Genomic DNA, 16942 nt, shown 5'->3' on the forward strand with positions numbered 1-16942 from the left:
AGGTATTGTGTCAGCAGGGCCTGTGGTGACTCTTGATTTGATTAAGAAAAGTGCTTGGATTACAAGTGTGCTTTACCAATGGATCTGTCAGATAAAAAGCTCTCAGCCTGCCCCGCTTCCTGGGACCCGGGGGAAGGAAGCTCTTGCTTAGAGCCAAATTTTCCCTGGGTGTGGCTCTATGCAAATGCCCACTTACTGGCTGTGTGTTTGGCAGGGCAAAATAATGCCCTACTCTGACACGGGTCCTTTTCTTAGCGGGTGCTATCTTTTTTCTCTTACTCTGACCTTAGAACACAAGAATCTACTATGTTCATGGGTGGTCCTGTGAGCCCTTGTCTAGAAAGAATATGGTATACATTACCTGCTATGGATAGAAGCTGGAGACTGACAGACTTGCAAACTGTAAGGACAAGGAATATCTCTCTCTCTCTCTCTCTCTCTCTCTCTCTCTCTCTCTCTCTCACACACACACACACACACACACACACACACACACACTCACACACACACACACACTGAAGTACAAAGCCTGGCTAACTCTGAGCCCTGGAAACAGCTTGGCTAGAATGGGGGCCACTCTTGAGTCCAGACTCTACTGAGGCTGCATAAGAACCCTTCTCCAGAGGGAGTGGGACAGGAATGGACTCCCCTACAAGGCCAGTGGCTCATTTCTGTCTTTGAGAAAACCCAACCCCCACCACAATTCGCAGCCACAAAGCAGGCTATCCCATATCAGCCCTGCAGAGCACAAGGTATATGTATTCACCCAGTTTCCAAATGGAAACATTGAGACGCAGAGAAGTGTCACAGTGAGGCTCCAACCCCAGTTCTCCTTTTCAATTTCCTTTCTGTTTGTCCTTTAGTCAATATGTGCTAACCACAATAGGCGCCATTTTCGAGAAGCAGCCCGCTGAGTGTATAGTCTCCTTCATGAGTCATGTCATTAGGTTCTCTAAACCCCTGGCAGGGATGTGTACCCTACTTTACACAGGCAGTGGTCTCAGCTCTAGGGGTTAAGTGACAAGCTCAAGGTCACGTAGGTGTCAATGGGACCTAGCAGACTCAGAACCCAGTGATCAGCGCTTCTGTGTCCGTTGCAGGACCTCCGTCTCAGGCCAGTGCTCTTCTGAGACATCTTCTGGTAGGAAAGGGGGGGGGGGCGTGATACCTGGGGATGGCATTTCCAGGGACAATGTCTGAGCCTTTGGTGCCTGGTTCCAGGTAGAGGAGTTCCTTGTAGGCTATAAAAAGGAGCCCAGTGTGGACCACTTAAGAGCATGCATGCCACAAGCAGCATCTGTCCTTCCTTTGGAGACAGCTGGGACCCTCCAGGTTTGCTGTGCGGTCTGTGTCCACTCCTAGTCTCAGGGCCATCAGGGGAGGCATCATTCCTGCTTCTCCGAAGCCCCCGCCACTTCTTGATTGACTCACCCTCACCCAAGGCATCTGCCTCCTACCCTACTCTCCCTCTGCCAGACCCTGGTGAGCTCTGGAATGACTGCCAATCATCATGGCAGGGCAGGCTCCCCACAGATGGTGGGTGCATCATTAGCCTTGATGACCCTCAGTGCCACCACACGGTGATGGAGGAAGTCACAAACTAACACTGCAAGCTCTATGAGGACTAGGAGGGATTCTGTAGCTAGAGGACCTGACTCATGCTGGTCTCTATCCCTCCTCCCACCCTCCTCCCCCAAGTCCCCACTGGCTTCCTTCCAAATTTAGAATCTGCCCCTTTCTTTGTGTTCCCTGGAATGATTTGATCCTTCAGTTTGTCTGATGTGATTCTGCTCTGGGCAGCTGTGCAACACTTCTTTAGACTCTCTGTTGCCTTTGTCCCTGCCCTCCTTCCTTCTTCTCCACCTCTTCTCTCTTCCCCTCCCCCTCCTCCCCCTCCTCCTCCTCGTCTCTGTTGGCTGCTACCTTGAAAGTGGATAAAAGAATAGACTTCTCTACCCAAGGAATTCATTTCCATCTTGTCTTCTACCTGTGCGGTGTTCTCTCCCCAGTACACCCCCTGCCCCCATTTCTAACATTCTGGTTTCGTAAATCACAGGACAGAAACAGAGGTCAAGTTGAACCTTTAGACAAGGCAGAGTAGGTGGGTCACAGCAGCACCTCACAGAACAGCCTCTCAAGACCATGTAGGCCTGGCTCGGTGTAAAAGGGACTGTTATAAGGCAAACTGCTACCTTCAGTTCCTTGCAACTGAGACCCACTTGGTTTGGTTCTTTTGAGACAGGGTCTCATGTGTAGCCCTGGTCATCTTAGAATTTGCTATATAAACCAGGCTGACCTTAAATGCAAGAGATCTGTTTATTTCTGCCTCTCAAATGCTGGAATTAAAGGCGTATGTCTCGCCTGGCCACAGAGGCCCATTTGAAAGCATAAAGCCTGTCGACCAGCTAAGTAGGTATGCTCTCCCAACAGCACAGCCCCCTCACACCCACTCCCCACGTCCTCAGGACCACTCCACACCCTGTGTTCAGTGTGACTGTGTTCATGCACGGCAGGCCCACCTCCACACCCACACCTCCTCAGGCTCCTGGACAGGCCTGAGAACTCGCAGTGCTCTCTCTCCCCTTTGAGGTCCTGATGCTGCAGGTCAGCCACAGCCCTGTGGCTCCCCTGTAGTCTGGAGTGCAGTGTGGACCCACCCATCCGAAAATCCTGACAGGTTAGTGATGCAAAGGAAGGTCCCTGCAAGGCCAGAGGAGGCCATCAGACTGCAACTTGGCGGGAGCTTCTGGAAACTTCTTCCTAGCTTTAAGCTTTAGTTAGCCCAACTGGACACAGAGTAACAACCCTCGCTGTAAGGAGAGCAAGAGCTTATTCTTAAGCCAAGCATGGATGACTCTGGCCCCAGGACAAGTTGCCCCAAAAGATATGGCCCATGTGGAAGTGTTTTGCACTTCAAACAGTGCTAGGTAGACACACACACACACACACACACACACACACACACACACACACACTATTAGTTGCAGAACAAAGGACCTCATAAATCACGGCATTTACCAAATGCATTGGTGGTGATACAGGTAGATGCGTCATGGCAAAGGATTCCCTAGGTTATAGATGCTATCTGATGGCATTCTTAGCCTTGGAATTGGTGGAAGCTGGTAGCCTGCCAGGGCTACCCTTTAAAGGTTTTGATAGTCTCAAGGCTATTAGGTCAGACACAGGGGTGGGTAATGAATGGCTTCCTGGAGTCCACCGTCGTCAGGGCATGTGTCCACCATGTCAGGCTCCCCAGTAACCTTTGTGGTTGGGTTTCTGAGACCACAGGGACAAGAAACAGGAAAGCAGCTGTTAGTGTAGGAAAGAGCCCAGTGGCTGCAGGGCCCCTGCTGTCAAGTGACCGAGGAAGGAGAGTCAGAACGGGGCAGAGACAGGCAGATCTCTATGGTTCCCGGACAGCCAGGGATACACGGAGAAATCCTATGTCAGAAGACAAAAACTAAGGGCTGGAGAAATGGCTCAGTGGTTAAGAGCACCGACTGCTCTTCCCGTGGTCCTGAGTTCAGTTCCCAGCAACCACATGGTGGCTCACAACCATCTGTCATGGGATCCAGTGCCCTCTTCTGGTGTGTCTGAAGACAGCAACAGTGTATTCATATACATAAAATAAATACATCTAAAAAACAAAGACTAAAACCCAACCAACCAAGCCCGGAAGGGTTTCATTTGTATGTAAGGTGTCATCTCACACTCAAGCTTCTCCAGGGCTTTTCTAGCCATTTTCAAAGAGAGGTAACTCTTGCTGAACACTTCCACTCCGGGCCCCACTCCTCTCTCCACTCTGTCGGCAGCTGCCGCCATACCCTATGCTGAATTGCTAGGGAAGATGAAGCCACTGGTCTAACAGAAGCTGAGGCTTAGGCTCAGACCAGCGCCCGGCGGAAAGTCTCTCTCTGTGTCCCCTCCCCAGGCCTGAAGATAGATGACATCAGCTCAGTCATCCACCTTTATTCCTGGTGCATGAAAACCAAAACCAAAACCCAGGCCTCCTGCAAGGCTAGAAGTTTTTCTGTCTCCCGTATTCTTTGTTCTGGAATTCTATTCAAGAGAACCTTTGAAGATGGCTCTCCCCTCCTTCAAGTGGATCTGGGGTGGGGGGAGGGCAGCATGACTCATTTTCTCCAGCCAGGCCACATAGCCATGGTATGCGGATGATCCTTTCTGGTAAAGGGGTGTTGGCTAGCTAGGAGGAGCAGGCATAGGAAGCTAGCATTGACTAAGCTGCCATTGGGGTGTCGGTCCTAAGTATGGGGTCGGGGGGGGGGAGGGAGAGGGAAAGGGAGAGAGAAAGGGAGATATGAAATGAAGGCTTATGACCAGGTTCCTAGTCTGGGCCTTCTGGCTGATTGTGTCTTTCAAGTCATGTAACCTATGTGGGTCCCATTTTCCTTATTTGCAAAATAGGGGAGGGAATCGCAGTCTGGACCCCAGAGCCTGCCTCAGGACTCGCTCCAATCAGCGTGCTCTCCTCACATGGCCACCCTACCTCATGTGCTTCTCAGACCAACTCTGTAGTGAGAACTGGAAGGCCGTTTCCACGGGAAGAAAGAAGAGGCTGGAAACAGCTAGGGCCACAGTGTACAAGTCTGTCCTCAGGACTAGTCTGTGGAACTCCAGAGGCCAGTACCGACCTCCAGGACCCTGAGAAGGTCTAGCCTACAGAAAGCCTCTTGCCCAAACATCCTGGATGAGGAAAGCAGGCCCAAGAAGCAAGAAGGGGAAGTAGCTTGCTCAGGGGGCCTGGTCGTCGTGGCTAACCCTCGTAGCCGCCAAGAGTGATCTGGGAAGGGAAAGGAGGAAGTTGTAGAGGGAGTGGAGGTCGTTTCTCCACACAATCAGTGAGGCATGGCGGGCTCTGACAGCTCACAGGCCTGAAGTGGCACGGTCCTACCCCCACCCCAGTCTCTACTAACCACCAGGGACCCTGGCCTGTCATGAATTATTACCGGGCCACCAGGCTGGGAGTGGCTTCTGGTTGCTTTCAGGTGCTGCTTCCTCTGTAGACAGGCCGTGTTGCTGTGACCAGCCTGACACACCTGTGCGCCCCTGTGAGCCCATGACACCTGGGTTAAATCCTGACCTACAGCCTTGCTGGGAGGTAGAGACAACTTGCAGTGATCATTTTCCAAAGATACCTTTTGTTCTGGCTTGGGCCCTGGAGCATCGGCTGCTTCTATTTTGCCGTAGTGGGTTTTGGTTTGTTTGGGTTTTAGAGGCAGGGTCTCACTCCACAGCTTAGGCCAGACCTGAACTCATGTTCCTCTCACCCCAGTCTCCCAAGTACTGGGGTTACAGGCATTGTGCCATCATGTGCATCCCCAAATACTATGGCCTGTGGATGCTAGAGAGAGAAGGGGAGGGGGAGAGGGAGAGGGAGGGGAGGAGGGGGGAGGGAGAGAGGGCCAGAGTACAAGTTCCGGTGTCCTTCCTCAGGAGCCATTCACCTTGTTTATTGAGACAGAGTCTGTTTCTGGAACTCAGAGCTCATTAATTCATCTAGCTGGCAGCAGCCCAGCAAGCCCCAGGGATCTGCCTGTCTCTACCTCCCCCACGCCAGGGTTACAAATGGGTGCCGCCATACCCAGCTTCTTATTTTTTATTTTATTTTATTTTTATTAATCATTCCATTCGTTTACATCTCAAATGATATCCCACTCCATGGTTACCCCTCCACAACACAAGTCCCCCATTCCACAACCTCCCTCTCTTCCCTCCCCTTTGCCTCTATGAGGGTGCTGCCCCACCCACCCGCCCACCCCTCCATCATCAAACCTCCACAGGACCAAGGGCCTCCCCTCCCATTGCTGCCAGGCAAGGTCATCCTTTGCTACATATGTATTTGGAGCCATGGATCCCTCCAGGAACGCTCCTTGGTTGGTGGTCTAGTCCCTGGGAGCACTGCTGTGTCCGACCAGCCTATGTTGTTCTTCCAGTGGGGTTACAATCACCCTCTGCTCCTCCAGGCCTTCTGCCAGCTCCCCCACTAGGTTCCCTGAGCTCAGTCTGATGGTTGGCTCCAAGCTTCCACATCTGCATTGGTCCGTTGCTGGCCAGACCTCCCAAGGAACAGCCACACCAGGTTCCTGTCAGCAAGCACCTTTTGACAAGTGTGTTGGGTTTGGTGTCTGTAGGATGGATCCCCAGGTGGGGCAGTCCCCAGATGGCCCTTCCTTCAGTCTCTGCTCCATTTTTTGTTCCTGTTCGTCCTTTGGACAGGAACATTTCTGGGTTAAAATCTTTGAGATGGGTGGGTGGCCCCATCCCTTGACCAGGGGCTGTGCCTATCTACTGGAGGCGGTCTCTACAGGTTCTATCTCACCCTTCTCTGCTATAGACATCTCCATTGGGTCCTGCATACCCAGCTTTTAAAAATACAGTTAGAGATCAAACGCAGGTCCTCATGATTGCATAGGAAACACTTTATCTCTAATACCAAAAACTATCTCCACTCACCCCCACCACGTAGCTCCAGAACAGGGTTTTGTTTTGAACCACACCAAAAGATAATCTGTTTAAAATTAATTTTTTTTAATGCTTAAAAGTGGAATAACAGCCGGGCAGTGGTGGTGCACGCCTGTAATCCCAGCACTTGGGAGGCAGAGGCAGGCAGATTTCTGAGTTCGAGGCCAGCCTGATCTAGAGAGTGAGTTCCAGGACAACACAGAGAAACCCTGTCTCGAAAAACAAAGAAAAAAAAAAAGGTGGAATAACTTCTGGGCTGAGTGTGCAGTGGGTCTCCTCGGCTTGAATGCCTGTGGGGCTGTGGCTCTGGGGCGGGGCCAACTTGGAAGACCCCAGCTTCTGTCGACTTGGCTTGGGCAGGCTCCTACCCTCCTTGGGTGTCCACATTGTCCTCTCTCCCTTGCTGGGTCTTGGTGTTTTCATCAGGGCAAAGGCTGGGATGTTCTGGCGTGGTATCCACACACCATGGGGCAGATACTCAGCAGAGCTTGCTACTACCAGGCTGTGTTCCCCATGGCCCAGCATCCCAGCCACGGAAACCTTTGTCAGGAGTGAATTAAGAGAGACTAAGCCCCAAGTCCCACATCTGCTTGTTCCTGGGATAGAACTTGTGACTATTTATGAGTCAGGAGGTAGGATAGTCGGAGGTACGGGAAATAGTGACTGGGGACAAAGTCATCTGTGGTCTGCACATGTGCAAAATTTACAGCCCTTCATGGCCAGAAAGTGGGGCACTAACTTATCTGAGGAGAACTTCAGCTTCTTGAGGTCAAGGGTCACTCAAGTGACACCTGCGGACACTCAGGTGAAGGACAGTGATTTTACACAGAAATGGCCACCGGGTTCCTGAGTAGTGGCCCAAGCAAACATAATTTTCATGTCCCGCTCTTCAGCAGTGTCAGGATAGCGAAGTTATCATGGGAACTGATGATATACATCTCAGTTGTGGGACCTTTAGAATCAGCAAGTCCCTGGGTGACCAGGGAGGGCACAGGGGCTCAACCAGAACAGAGAATGGTAAAAGGGCCGCTGAGGGTTGGTATGCTTTGTAAAGCAGAGGATATGTTTTGTAGAGCATGGTACGGTGTGGTGGGAGGGGGTGGCTCAGCGGGTCCATGCCGGGCATCTCTCCCCACACCTGAGGTGCCAACCGTAGAATGGTCTAGAATAGAATAGAGTTTATTTGGGGGCATGGAAGGGGGTTGAGAAGGGAGTAGAGGCAGAGAAAGAAAAAGAGAGGAGAGAGGGAGACAGGGAGGGAGGGAGGGAGGGAGAGAGAAAGAGAGAGAGAGAGAGAGAGAGAGAGAGAGAGAGGTTTGCTGGGAACATGTGGAGAGAAAGGAGGAGGAGGGGAGACGACGGGAGAGGGGAGAGGGGGCAAAAGGGTTCTGAGAGAGGAAAGGTCAGAGAGAACAAAGGGAGGCCTAACAGTCCCTTTTATAGCAAGCCAGGCCTACCTGGCTGTCACAAGGGTAACTGTTGGGCAGAGCCTAGAAGGGATGCTAACGTGCTAACAAAGGTAGATGAGGCCAGGCCTCAGTGTTTTCTGGCTGGTGATTATCAAAGCCAGGCTGTCCTGCATGGTGTCTTGGAAGTATGGAGGTCATAGGCTCTGGATGGCTGTGTCTGGATGGCTGTGTCTGGGAATGGCTCCGGTCCTGGAGTTCCGCCTAGGGCTACAGAAGATCCACACTGACAAACAAGGCAAAGCCCTTCTCATGGCAAATGCCCCGCAGGTTGTAGTGGATCAAGGAAGGGCTTTGTTTTCTTAAAAGATTTGCCCCATTGTTTATGTGTATGAGCATGTGTGCATGTGGGTGCCTGCAGAGGCCAAAAGAGGGTGTCAAATTCCCTGGAGCTGAGTTGTGAGCCACCTGGCATGGGTGCTAGGACTTGGTCCTCTGCAAGAGCAATAGTGTTCTTAACCCTGAGCTGTCCCGAGCCCCACACAGGGCTCTATTTTCACGCTTTAATTTAAGGTCCAATCATGGGCAGGATTTGGATGACAGGCTAAGGGTGTACAGGAGGATGTAAGAGAAGAGAAGAAGCTAGGACACCCCTGGGTGACTCTGCCTTGGGTAGATGGTGGACTTCAGATTGAGTGCTTCTTTTCTACAAAAGTCTATCCACTGAGAGGTGGTTGGTGTGGAGGCGAAGGAGGTGGCCAATGGGGGTGGGCAGGGATGGGAGGCAAGGCAGGCAGCTCCGAGGGACTTGGCACTTCCTTAGAACAGCTAGGTCACTTGTGACTGTGGCTCATCCTGTCTGCTGCCACAGCGGCACACGGGGGCTGGATGGGAGTCTCCGGCCTACGGCAGGTGCTGTGGGAACTCTAGCTCCTGAAGACCTGGACGACAGGGTGCCTTTCCACCTTTCCTGTCCTCCAGCATGGCAGGTGTAAGTCTGGTTGGGTTTCCTTTTCTTCTCTGGGGCTCAGAGGACAAAAAGATCCTTCTGGAAGAGTCAGGACTGGGCATATGGGGACAGGAAACATAGACCCTGGTTAGGCCCTCTCTGCGAATTTTCCTATGTTTGTAATAACCCCAGGTAAGCCCTTCCCTCCTTTGGGGCTCATTTTCCTCTCTTCTCTTCTCTTCTCTTCTCTTCTCTTCTCTTCTCTTCTCTTCTCTTCTCTTCTCTTCTCTTCTCTTCTCTTCTCTTCTCTCTCCCTCCCTCCCTCCATCTCTCCCTCCCTCCCTCCCTCCCTCCCTTGCTTTTCTTTCTTTTTGAAATTTTGTTTTATGTATATGAGTACACCACTGTCTTCAGACACATCAGAAGAGGGCACTGGATCCCATTACAGATGGTTGTGAGCCACCATGTGTTTGCTGGGATTTGAACTCAGGACCTTTGGAAGAGCTCCTAACCACTAAGCCACCTCTCTGGCCCCAGGGCTCAGGGGCACTGAAAGAACGAATCCTTCACAGTTCTGGGGAGTGTGGTTTTATTGCCTGAATGCTTACACTCAGCTCGGGGACCACACAGGGAAAGGTGGGGTGGGGGGTCTGTGGCTTCTCACTCATTTTTTCCTTGCCGCTACAGGGCCTTGACCTGGGAGTTCCCTGGGAGGGCGGAGGTCAAGAGTGGGAAGCTGTGATCTTAGCTCACAAAGAACTGGCTGCCCTTTAAACTAAAGGAACCTGGTTCAGGATGGTGCAGCCTAGACTGGATGGGAGGGGTGGGGGTGGGAGTAGGAGATGCCTGCCCCAAATGGCCCTGCAGCAGGTTGAAGGGGCAACTGTCTAAGGCTGGGGTCTCAGATAGCCAGCTAAGGCCTAGATTCATGTCTCAGTGGCCTGTGGGCTGTGGTCCTGGCCCAGCCCTCTGCAGGGCTGCTCAAAGAAGGGGGACATGAGCTTGGGGGCTGAAACCTTAGAGAGATTCAGTATTTCCAAGTTGGCTGAGTGTGGCGCTCATGTATGTTTGTCCTCTGTACTCCTCCCAACATTTGATTCTCCCTAGACTAGAATGTGTGCCAAGCGCCCCCTGCAGGAGCTTCCTGGAGCTGTAAGCCAGGACTACATACATGCTAGGCAATCAGGCACCCTACCTCTAAGCCAGACATACCTTCAGCCCCTCGCTTGACTTTAAACTCCTCCCGTGCTTCCCACACACTCGTAATTTGAGGGGAGGCCTGGAGCGTAGGCTGGAGTCAGGCTAAGTATGGGTGAGCCCTGGAGAGACTCATTGACCTCTGACAGGCTCTGTGGGAGGTTTTGGATGTGTGTTCAGGGAAGCTGGGGTTCCTTTCAGACACTGGGACGTTGAGAGGATCTGAGGGAACACAGAAGACAGACCAGGGGGGGGTGCTAGATCTCCCCTATCCACCAAGAGTGGAGGGTTGATGAATATGAGCCCCCCAAAGGGACAGATATCCCCTACTTTCTTCCAGGATTTGTGCCCCACTGCCTGTAGTCAGCCACATACTAGGGACCCAGGAGAGCTGCAGCGGGAGGCCTAGGTGTGGCATGTTGCTGGAACTTCCGTGAATTTCTTCCTCTGTCCTCCTCTGGTTGCCCACACTTGGCTGCTCAAACATGCTCAGAACCCACTAATGAGGGACATGGGTGTCAAGTTAGTCAGGGGTCACCTGGACTGTCTTAGCAAGGCCTAGGCACAAGGTCAGCTGCTTCCCAGAATTCCCAGAGATGCCCTTTCACCCCAGTTAAGAGGTGACTCGCAGCTGGGGTGCAGCAGACCTCGAGCCAGGCAGCTGGGGTGCTGTGACCATCTGTCTGTCACTTTTACTTCCCGAACCTGCTTCCTCACTTAGCTAAAGTCACAATGTCAGAAGGGCATGAGCAACGCCAGCATTCCACGAGAGAGAACTGGGTGCTGCGGCCAGCCCGTCATGGAGGCGGAGGCTCAGCGGGGTCCTTCTTGACGCGGAGGTCAGAGAGAAGCGCTTCTCAGCAGGGTTCCTGCTTCCCTGCCCAGCTCTCAGGAGGTCCTGTGTGTGTTTCAGTGCAGGGACTTCACAGCCCACACAGGGTATGAGGTGCTACTCCAGAGGCTGCTGGACGGCAGGAAGATGTGCAAGGATGTGGAGGAGCTGCTCAGACAGAGGTAAGCAGGGCGAGGCTGGTGGGCGGGGCAGATGGGGCAGATGACGCCCCCTGGAGCCCAGCTGCCATCAGGATGGGTCAAAAGCTAAGAGCCAAAGCTGAGGAGGTGGCTCAGTGGGTCAATCACCTGTTAAGCTAACATGGGGACCTGAGTTCAAATCCTCTTCTATAGCAAGAGGGGACACAGTGTCAGGGGAATCCACAGAAGCTCATGGGCTGGCTACCATGGTGTGTGGTAAACAACGGAGACCCCGTCTCTGCAAAATATGGTATAGGCATGTATGAAGTCTTAGAGAGGGGGGCAGGAAAGTTGACCTTTGACCCCTACGGGTGCATTTGTGCACTCATGTGCACCTATGCACCTGTACTCAAGCTCTCTCTCACACACACACACACTCAAGGCCAGAGAGAGCCCCTTGTTGTCTCCCGTGGCCCTTAGGCTTGGGCCTCCCCCAGGGGCATACACCACGCAGCAGCCCTTAGGGCAGGCCCATCTCCAACTGACATTTGTCCCCAGAAGGAGATGATCCTGCCAGCACAGTATAAGAGAACCTGGGTTCTGTGCGTATTTGGGGGCCATGGCCAGTCGACAGTGGTGACTGGGACACACTGCTTGCTCTGTCCTTACAGGGCCCAGGCGGAGGAGAGGTACGGGAAGGAGCTGGTGCAGATTGCGCGCAAGGCTGGCGGCCAGACAGAGATGAAGTAAGAGTGCTGGCGGCTCCTACCTTTCCTCTGAGGGACCTCCTGGGCTTCACTCGGGGCTTGGGACTTTCTGATGTGGTAGACTGGGCAGGAATTGGACAGGGGGTCTAGAGCCACGTGGTGCCTGAGATCGGGGTCTTGAAATAGCTAGTGCTCTGGAAAGAGCAGGGTACGTGACAAACTGGGCTTACCTTCACCCAACCAGGAGGGGCAGGTGACAGGCACTATTCCTGTTCATTTCAGGGAGTCTGTGTGAGGCACACTCAGTGGGCTGTGAGTCACCTGTGGCTGACAGTGGAGTGGGAGATGCCACCAGCAGCCAGCACAGTGTGAGTCTGAGCTGGGCACCCTTTAAATGGGGGGCAGGCCACAATCTCCCACCCATTGTAGAATGGTGGCTGTGGGGCTTGAGGCTCTGGGTCAGTCTTGCTTTTTTTTCTTATAGCAGGCTAGAGGGACAGTGTCTACCTGCCTTGTAGGAGTCCCAAGTCCCTGTCTATGAAAGGGGATAGCTTGTAGTGACAGGCAAGATGTACTCAGTGAGCAGTGGGGTCTCTGGAGACTCACCTGTCACACTCACCGGCTCCTCTGCACAACAGATAAACTATGCTGCTCACTCAGAGGTGTGGCTGGGTTCCCGAGCTGTTTCCTTCAGGCTGGCCAGTACTGAGGCCATGGGGGAAGCCACACAGTGAGCTAGGGGGCAGGGTCATGCAAAGGGGTACCCCGGAGACAAGCAAACCCACAGGGGCAAGATAAAGTGACCAGAGCAGGCCAAGGTCTGGGCAGGAGAGCTGGGCTGTCTGGGGTTCCCCGAGGAGGAGGGGCATTCCTGTCACAACTACTTGTAGACAAAGGTTCAAAGATATGACAACATCAGGCACACTTAGAGCCCTTGTGCCTTACCCCCTTCCCTCAGAGCTGTGTCCCCTGCAGGTCTTGCTGATCCCTGCACATGGGTGCACCCAGGAAGTGATGTTGCAGTCCCATGTGGCACTGTTTAACTGTGGATCAAACGTTTGTCATCTGCCCATGCCTTCAGTGAGCATTTATGGAATATCTACTATATGTCATGGCCTGGACTGTCAAGGGAGTTTTAAGAACTCAAACAACTGAGACGGTCCCCTCCTTTAGCATTCTGCAACACTCTCCCCAAGACACTTCTTCCAAGAGGGCCTCCAGGTTTGCCTCACTGTCAAGAGCTTGGTTCAGACAGGGTCATCCTCTCCATTCCAGCCTGGAGGGCTCTTGACAGTGTTGTGAGTCTTAGGGGTCTGGACCAGGTTCATTTTCTCTGGCAGCTAAGAAATTAAAAGGCAGGGGCTGGAGAGATGGCTCAGAGGTTAAGAGCACTGGCTGTTCTTCCAGAGGTCCTGAGTTCAATTCCCAGCAACCACATGGTGGCTCACAACCATCTATAGTAAGATCTGGTGCCCTCTTCTGGCCCGCAGGTATACATGCAGGCAGAACAGTATCACAAATAAGTAAATCTTTCAATAAAAAGAAAGAAAAGGCAGAAAGAATCTGGGACACGAGAAGTAGCAGCAGGCCAAACCTCAGACATGGCAGACAGAATCAACTGCTACAGGAAGGCTTTTGTTAAGAAGTACACACAGCAAGGCCAACAGAGAAATCCCATGCAAAGCAGAGGAAGGTACTCAGGACCGATGAATCCACTCTCTCACCAGGCTGGGAGCCTTAGAGACCTTTGTGGGGTCAGTTTAAATAAAGCGATGGCTGATAGGACCACAGTGTGCCCTGATCCACCTTGCTGGATGGTCTGCCAGCAGGTGTAGGGGGCACACTGGGAAGACAGAGCCCACCAAGCTGCACCTCCGTTTAGGAGGGAGAGGCTGAAAGGCTGCCTCCTCATCACCCATCTTCGAGCCCCTCTCCTTGCCTACCTGTTAGAGAGCTGCCAAACACCTAGTCCCTCAGCAGGGGATGCAAGCCGATCCACTACAGGACACACACACACACACACACACACACACACACGTTCTAGTCTAGTCGCCTGGGGGTAAAAGTGTTGGTCCTTAGGAAAGGGCCTGACTGGTGGCCATCCTCCAACACCCAGCCCCCTGGGTTGAGGAGCTGTCCCCTCTGCCTGTAAGACAGGGTCGCAGAGCTGAGTAAACAATGAGACAAAGGTCTGGGGGTGAAGCGACTTTGTGACTAAGCCCACACTGAGAGAGCTCCATTAGCTACCTCCTCCTGTGCAGCCCCAAACCAGCATTCCTGCCTCAGGTCCTGGCCTCACACTAGTAGAGTCTCACAGGGTCCCCATAAAGGACAGGAAGTTTTAGTCACATCTTAGAACGAGTTTTCTCACTTCTCACACCTCACTCTTGTTACCCTAGTGAGCCTGCCTAAGCCCCGGTGTGACTTTTGATGCATTGTAAGGACAGGCTAGGGATTTCAGGAGCTGTCCTGATACCGCACACACCATAATCAGCCTTCCTGTCTGGTCCTCTGCTTCTGCCCAAACCCTCACCTCAAGAAGTAGTTGCTTCCTCCCACTCTTCTTCCTGCCACGCCAGGAGAGATGCTGTGGGTGCCTTGGAGAACAGAGTGGACCTTGGCCAATGTCCTATGAACCCCTCCGTGGTTACAGATGAGCCCACGGGCACCTTAAAGCCCACCTGACCTTCACCCCTCCCAAACCTAAGTGTTGAGATGGCCCCATCAGAGGCGATTTCTTGTGTCTTATGATCTCTGCTCCACTGGCCTCCACGGGCCCCTGCACACGTCCGCACAGCAGACATACAAACACAAATCCTAGAAGATAAAATGTCACGGCCAGCCTTGCAGAGGAAGGTGACCACAGGTCAGAATGAGTCTGTGGTCAGGCTAAGGGCTGGGGTTACAGGACTGTGAGCCATCCGATGTGGGTGCAAGAACAGAATGTGCTCTTAACCCCTGAGCCATCGGCCGATTGATCGATCAATTGGTGCAGCCCCTGGCCTTGACGTTTTGCCTGTGGGGCGTGTTTTTGACCTCGGTGACTCAGTTTCCTTATCTGTAAATGGCTTGTGGGACCGAGGCAGAAACCATTCAGGCTATCCATTCTCATCCTGAGTGTGTCAGCACTGGAAGGTTAGGACTGAGTGGTCAGCGGTTGGTCTGGCAGAGGCCTGCACATCTGCATATCTCATGGCTCCCATGGGCTGTTGCTACTGCTCCGTGGTCTTGTCAGGCAAGACGCCTGGCAGTAACTAGGACCCCCAATCCTCCTTAGGGCCTGGATCCCCAGGGGTCCTGTCAGGTTGCCACTCCTCCTTGGCCTCAGTGTCCCCAACTGTTCAAAGAGAAGAGGACGCCCCCACGGAACATATTCGTCCTACCCTGGAAGCACAGGCAGGTGGGCTTCCCTGAAAGTTCACCCAGGGAATTGGTTATGGGACAGGTGCCACATGGCTGTATTACCACCAGGGGGCAGAAGAGCGCCCTGCAGAGAGGCGGTGAAAGCTTGCAACAAGGGGCTACTTGGCTGCTGACGCTGAGCTTGGGGCAGGCTGTGCCACCATGCGTTTGCTTTTGTGTCCTTAAGAGACTTAGTACCCCTAAGCCCAAGCTAGGAGCACAGAGGCACATCTCCCTCACATGCACGCCCTGATGTCGCTCAGCTGCCGGAGAGGCTCTGGGAAAGGACAGAATCTGGGGTAGCCAGACCCCTCCTACCTGAAGTTAAGGATGCCGCTTCTGGGAAGGGACCACTGGAAAACTCTAACAAGGGACAGGCAGCTGGGGTCAGAGGAAGACCCAGGTCGACTGCTGGTGCCTGGGGGATGTCCTGGGGACTGGCGGAGTTTGCATATGTGTGAGTGTAACAGGCATGTTAAGCTCCTGCCTTGCACCAGGCCTCAACAGTGCCTTATAGTGGACTATCATTCTCAAAACCACTTTGTGCTGCTAACTGCTCGCTATAGAAGGGAAGTCAAGGCAGAGGGCCAGGTGGCTTGCCCAGGTGACACAGTGAATGAGTGGCAGAGTCTGGCCATCTGTCTACAGGGTGTGCTGCTGTTGTGTGTGGAGACCAGAGTCAGAGGCCACCGCAGATTTCCTAAGTTGGTTCCCACACACACCATCTGCCCCTTCCTCTGAATGGAGCTCATGCCTCTCTAGGGCCCTGCTCCTGAGAGCTCCAACTCATGCTCACAGTTTCGGTATCGGCCCCAGGACTCTTATACCCACCGGTAAACAGCAGTGTGTGCTGGCTGTGCTGGTACCTCTGCTTGGCCCTCAGCACTACCATGCTCTGGGGTGAACAAGATTGCCAGAGAGAATCCAGGGCGCCCAGTCTGCTGCTTTCCCCCACACAGTGAGGACCCATCATTTGTTATTCAGGGCATGCCTACACTCAGGAAGCAATTTCAAAATAAGGTTCAAGTAAAACTGAGCCGAGTGGGGATTTCTGCGGGAGCGGGTAGGAGCAGTTGAGACAGTCATTTTTGTGTCGCTCATGATGACCTTGAACTTGTGGCCTGTCTGCCTCTGCTGCCCAGGCTGTGTCACCCCACTTGGCCAGGAGCTTCCACTTTACCTGGCAGCCTCTCCTGCTTGAGCGCCATTCCAGCTCCCATGCCTTGTGCAGCCTCTTCCTTTCCCTCCCCTCGGTACCCTGCCTGGAGCAGGTGCCATAGATGTCCCTGGCTCTGCCCCTGCCCACCTCCCAGCCTTTCCTTATGCATGCCTTCCAGGCTGCCTGCTGGAAAGAGCTATAAAGGCCTTCCCCTGCATCAGCTTCATCCAGGCAATATTGAGTAACCAGGTGCCTGGACAGGTGGAAGTCACAGAGAGGCAGGGAGCTTCCTGTGGACACGCCCCTCTTCTCTGGGCTGCAGAGATGTGGGGAGTGAGGGAGTGGGGGTCAGAACTGTAGCAAGGAGGTTTTCCCACCACAGCAAGGTTCCATTGCCTTGTAATTTACAAAGGAAACTGTTTATAGAATGCCAGTTTGAGGGGGGGGGTCACATGAATGATGACCATAGCCAAAGGTCCCTTGCATCCATAGTAGTCACTATGGCTTAGGGCCCTCCCTCCAAAATAAAAGTACCATAGGTCAGGCAGGGCGTCAGGCTCCTGCAGCATGCCCGTTTGCTGACCTAGACTTCTGTTTTGCAGTTCCCTGAGGACCTCCTTTGACTCCCTGAAGCAGCGTAAGTTCCAATCATCCCCACGTGGGCAGC

General features: G+C 53.2%; 1 protein-coding gene across 1 annotated transcript in view; it reads left to right on the plus strand.

The window, feature by feature from the left end:
- Nucleotides 1-16942, plus strand: part of Pstpip1 (proline-serine-threonine phosphatase interacting protein 1) — a 38884-nt gene that overhangs the window by 13803 nt on the left and 8139 nt on the right. The window contains 3 exon segments of the mRNA XM_021207516.2: nucleotides 10949-11049; nucleotides 11679-11753; nucleotides 16878-16912. Of these exon segments, the coding sequence (XP_021063175.2) occupies nucleotides 10949-11049; nucleotides 11679-11753; nucleotides 16878-16912 (211 nt within the window).

This window comes from Mus pahari, chromosome 10 (genome assembly GCF_900095145.1).
Source record: "Mus pahari chromosome 10, PAHARI_EIJ_v1.1, whole genome shotgun sequence".
In the NCBI taxonomy this organism is placed as follows: Eukaryota; Metazoa; Chordata; class Mammalia; order Rodentia; family Muridae; genus Mus; species Mus pahari.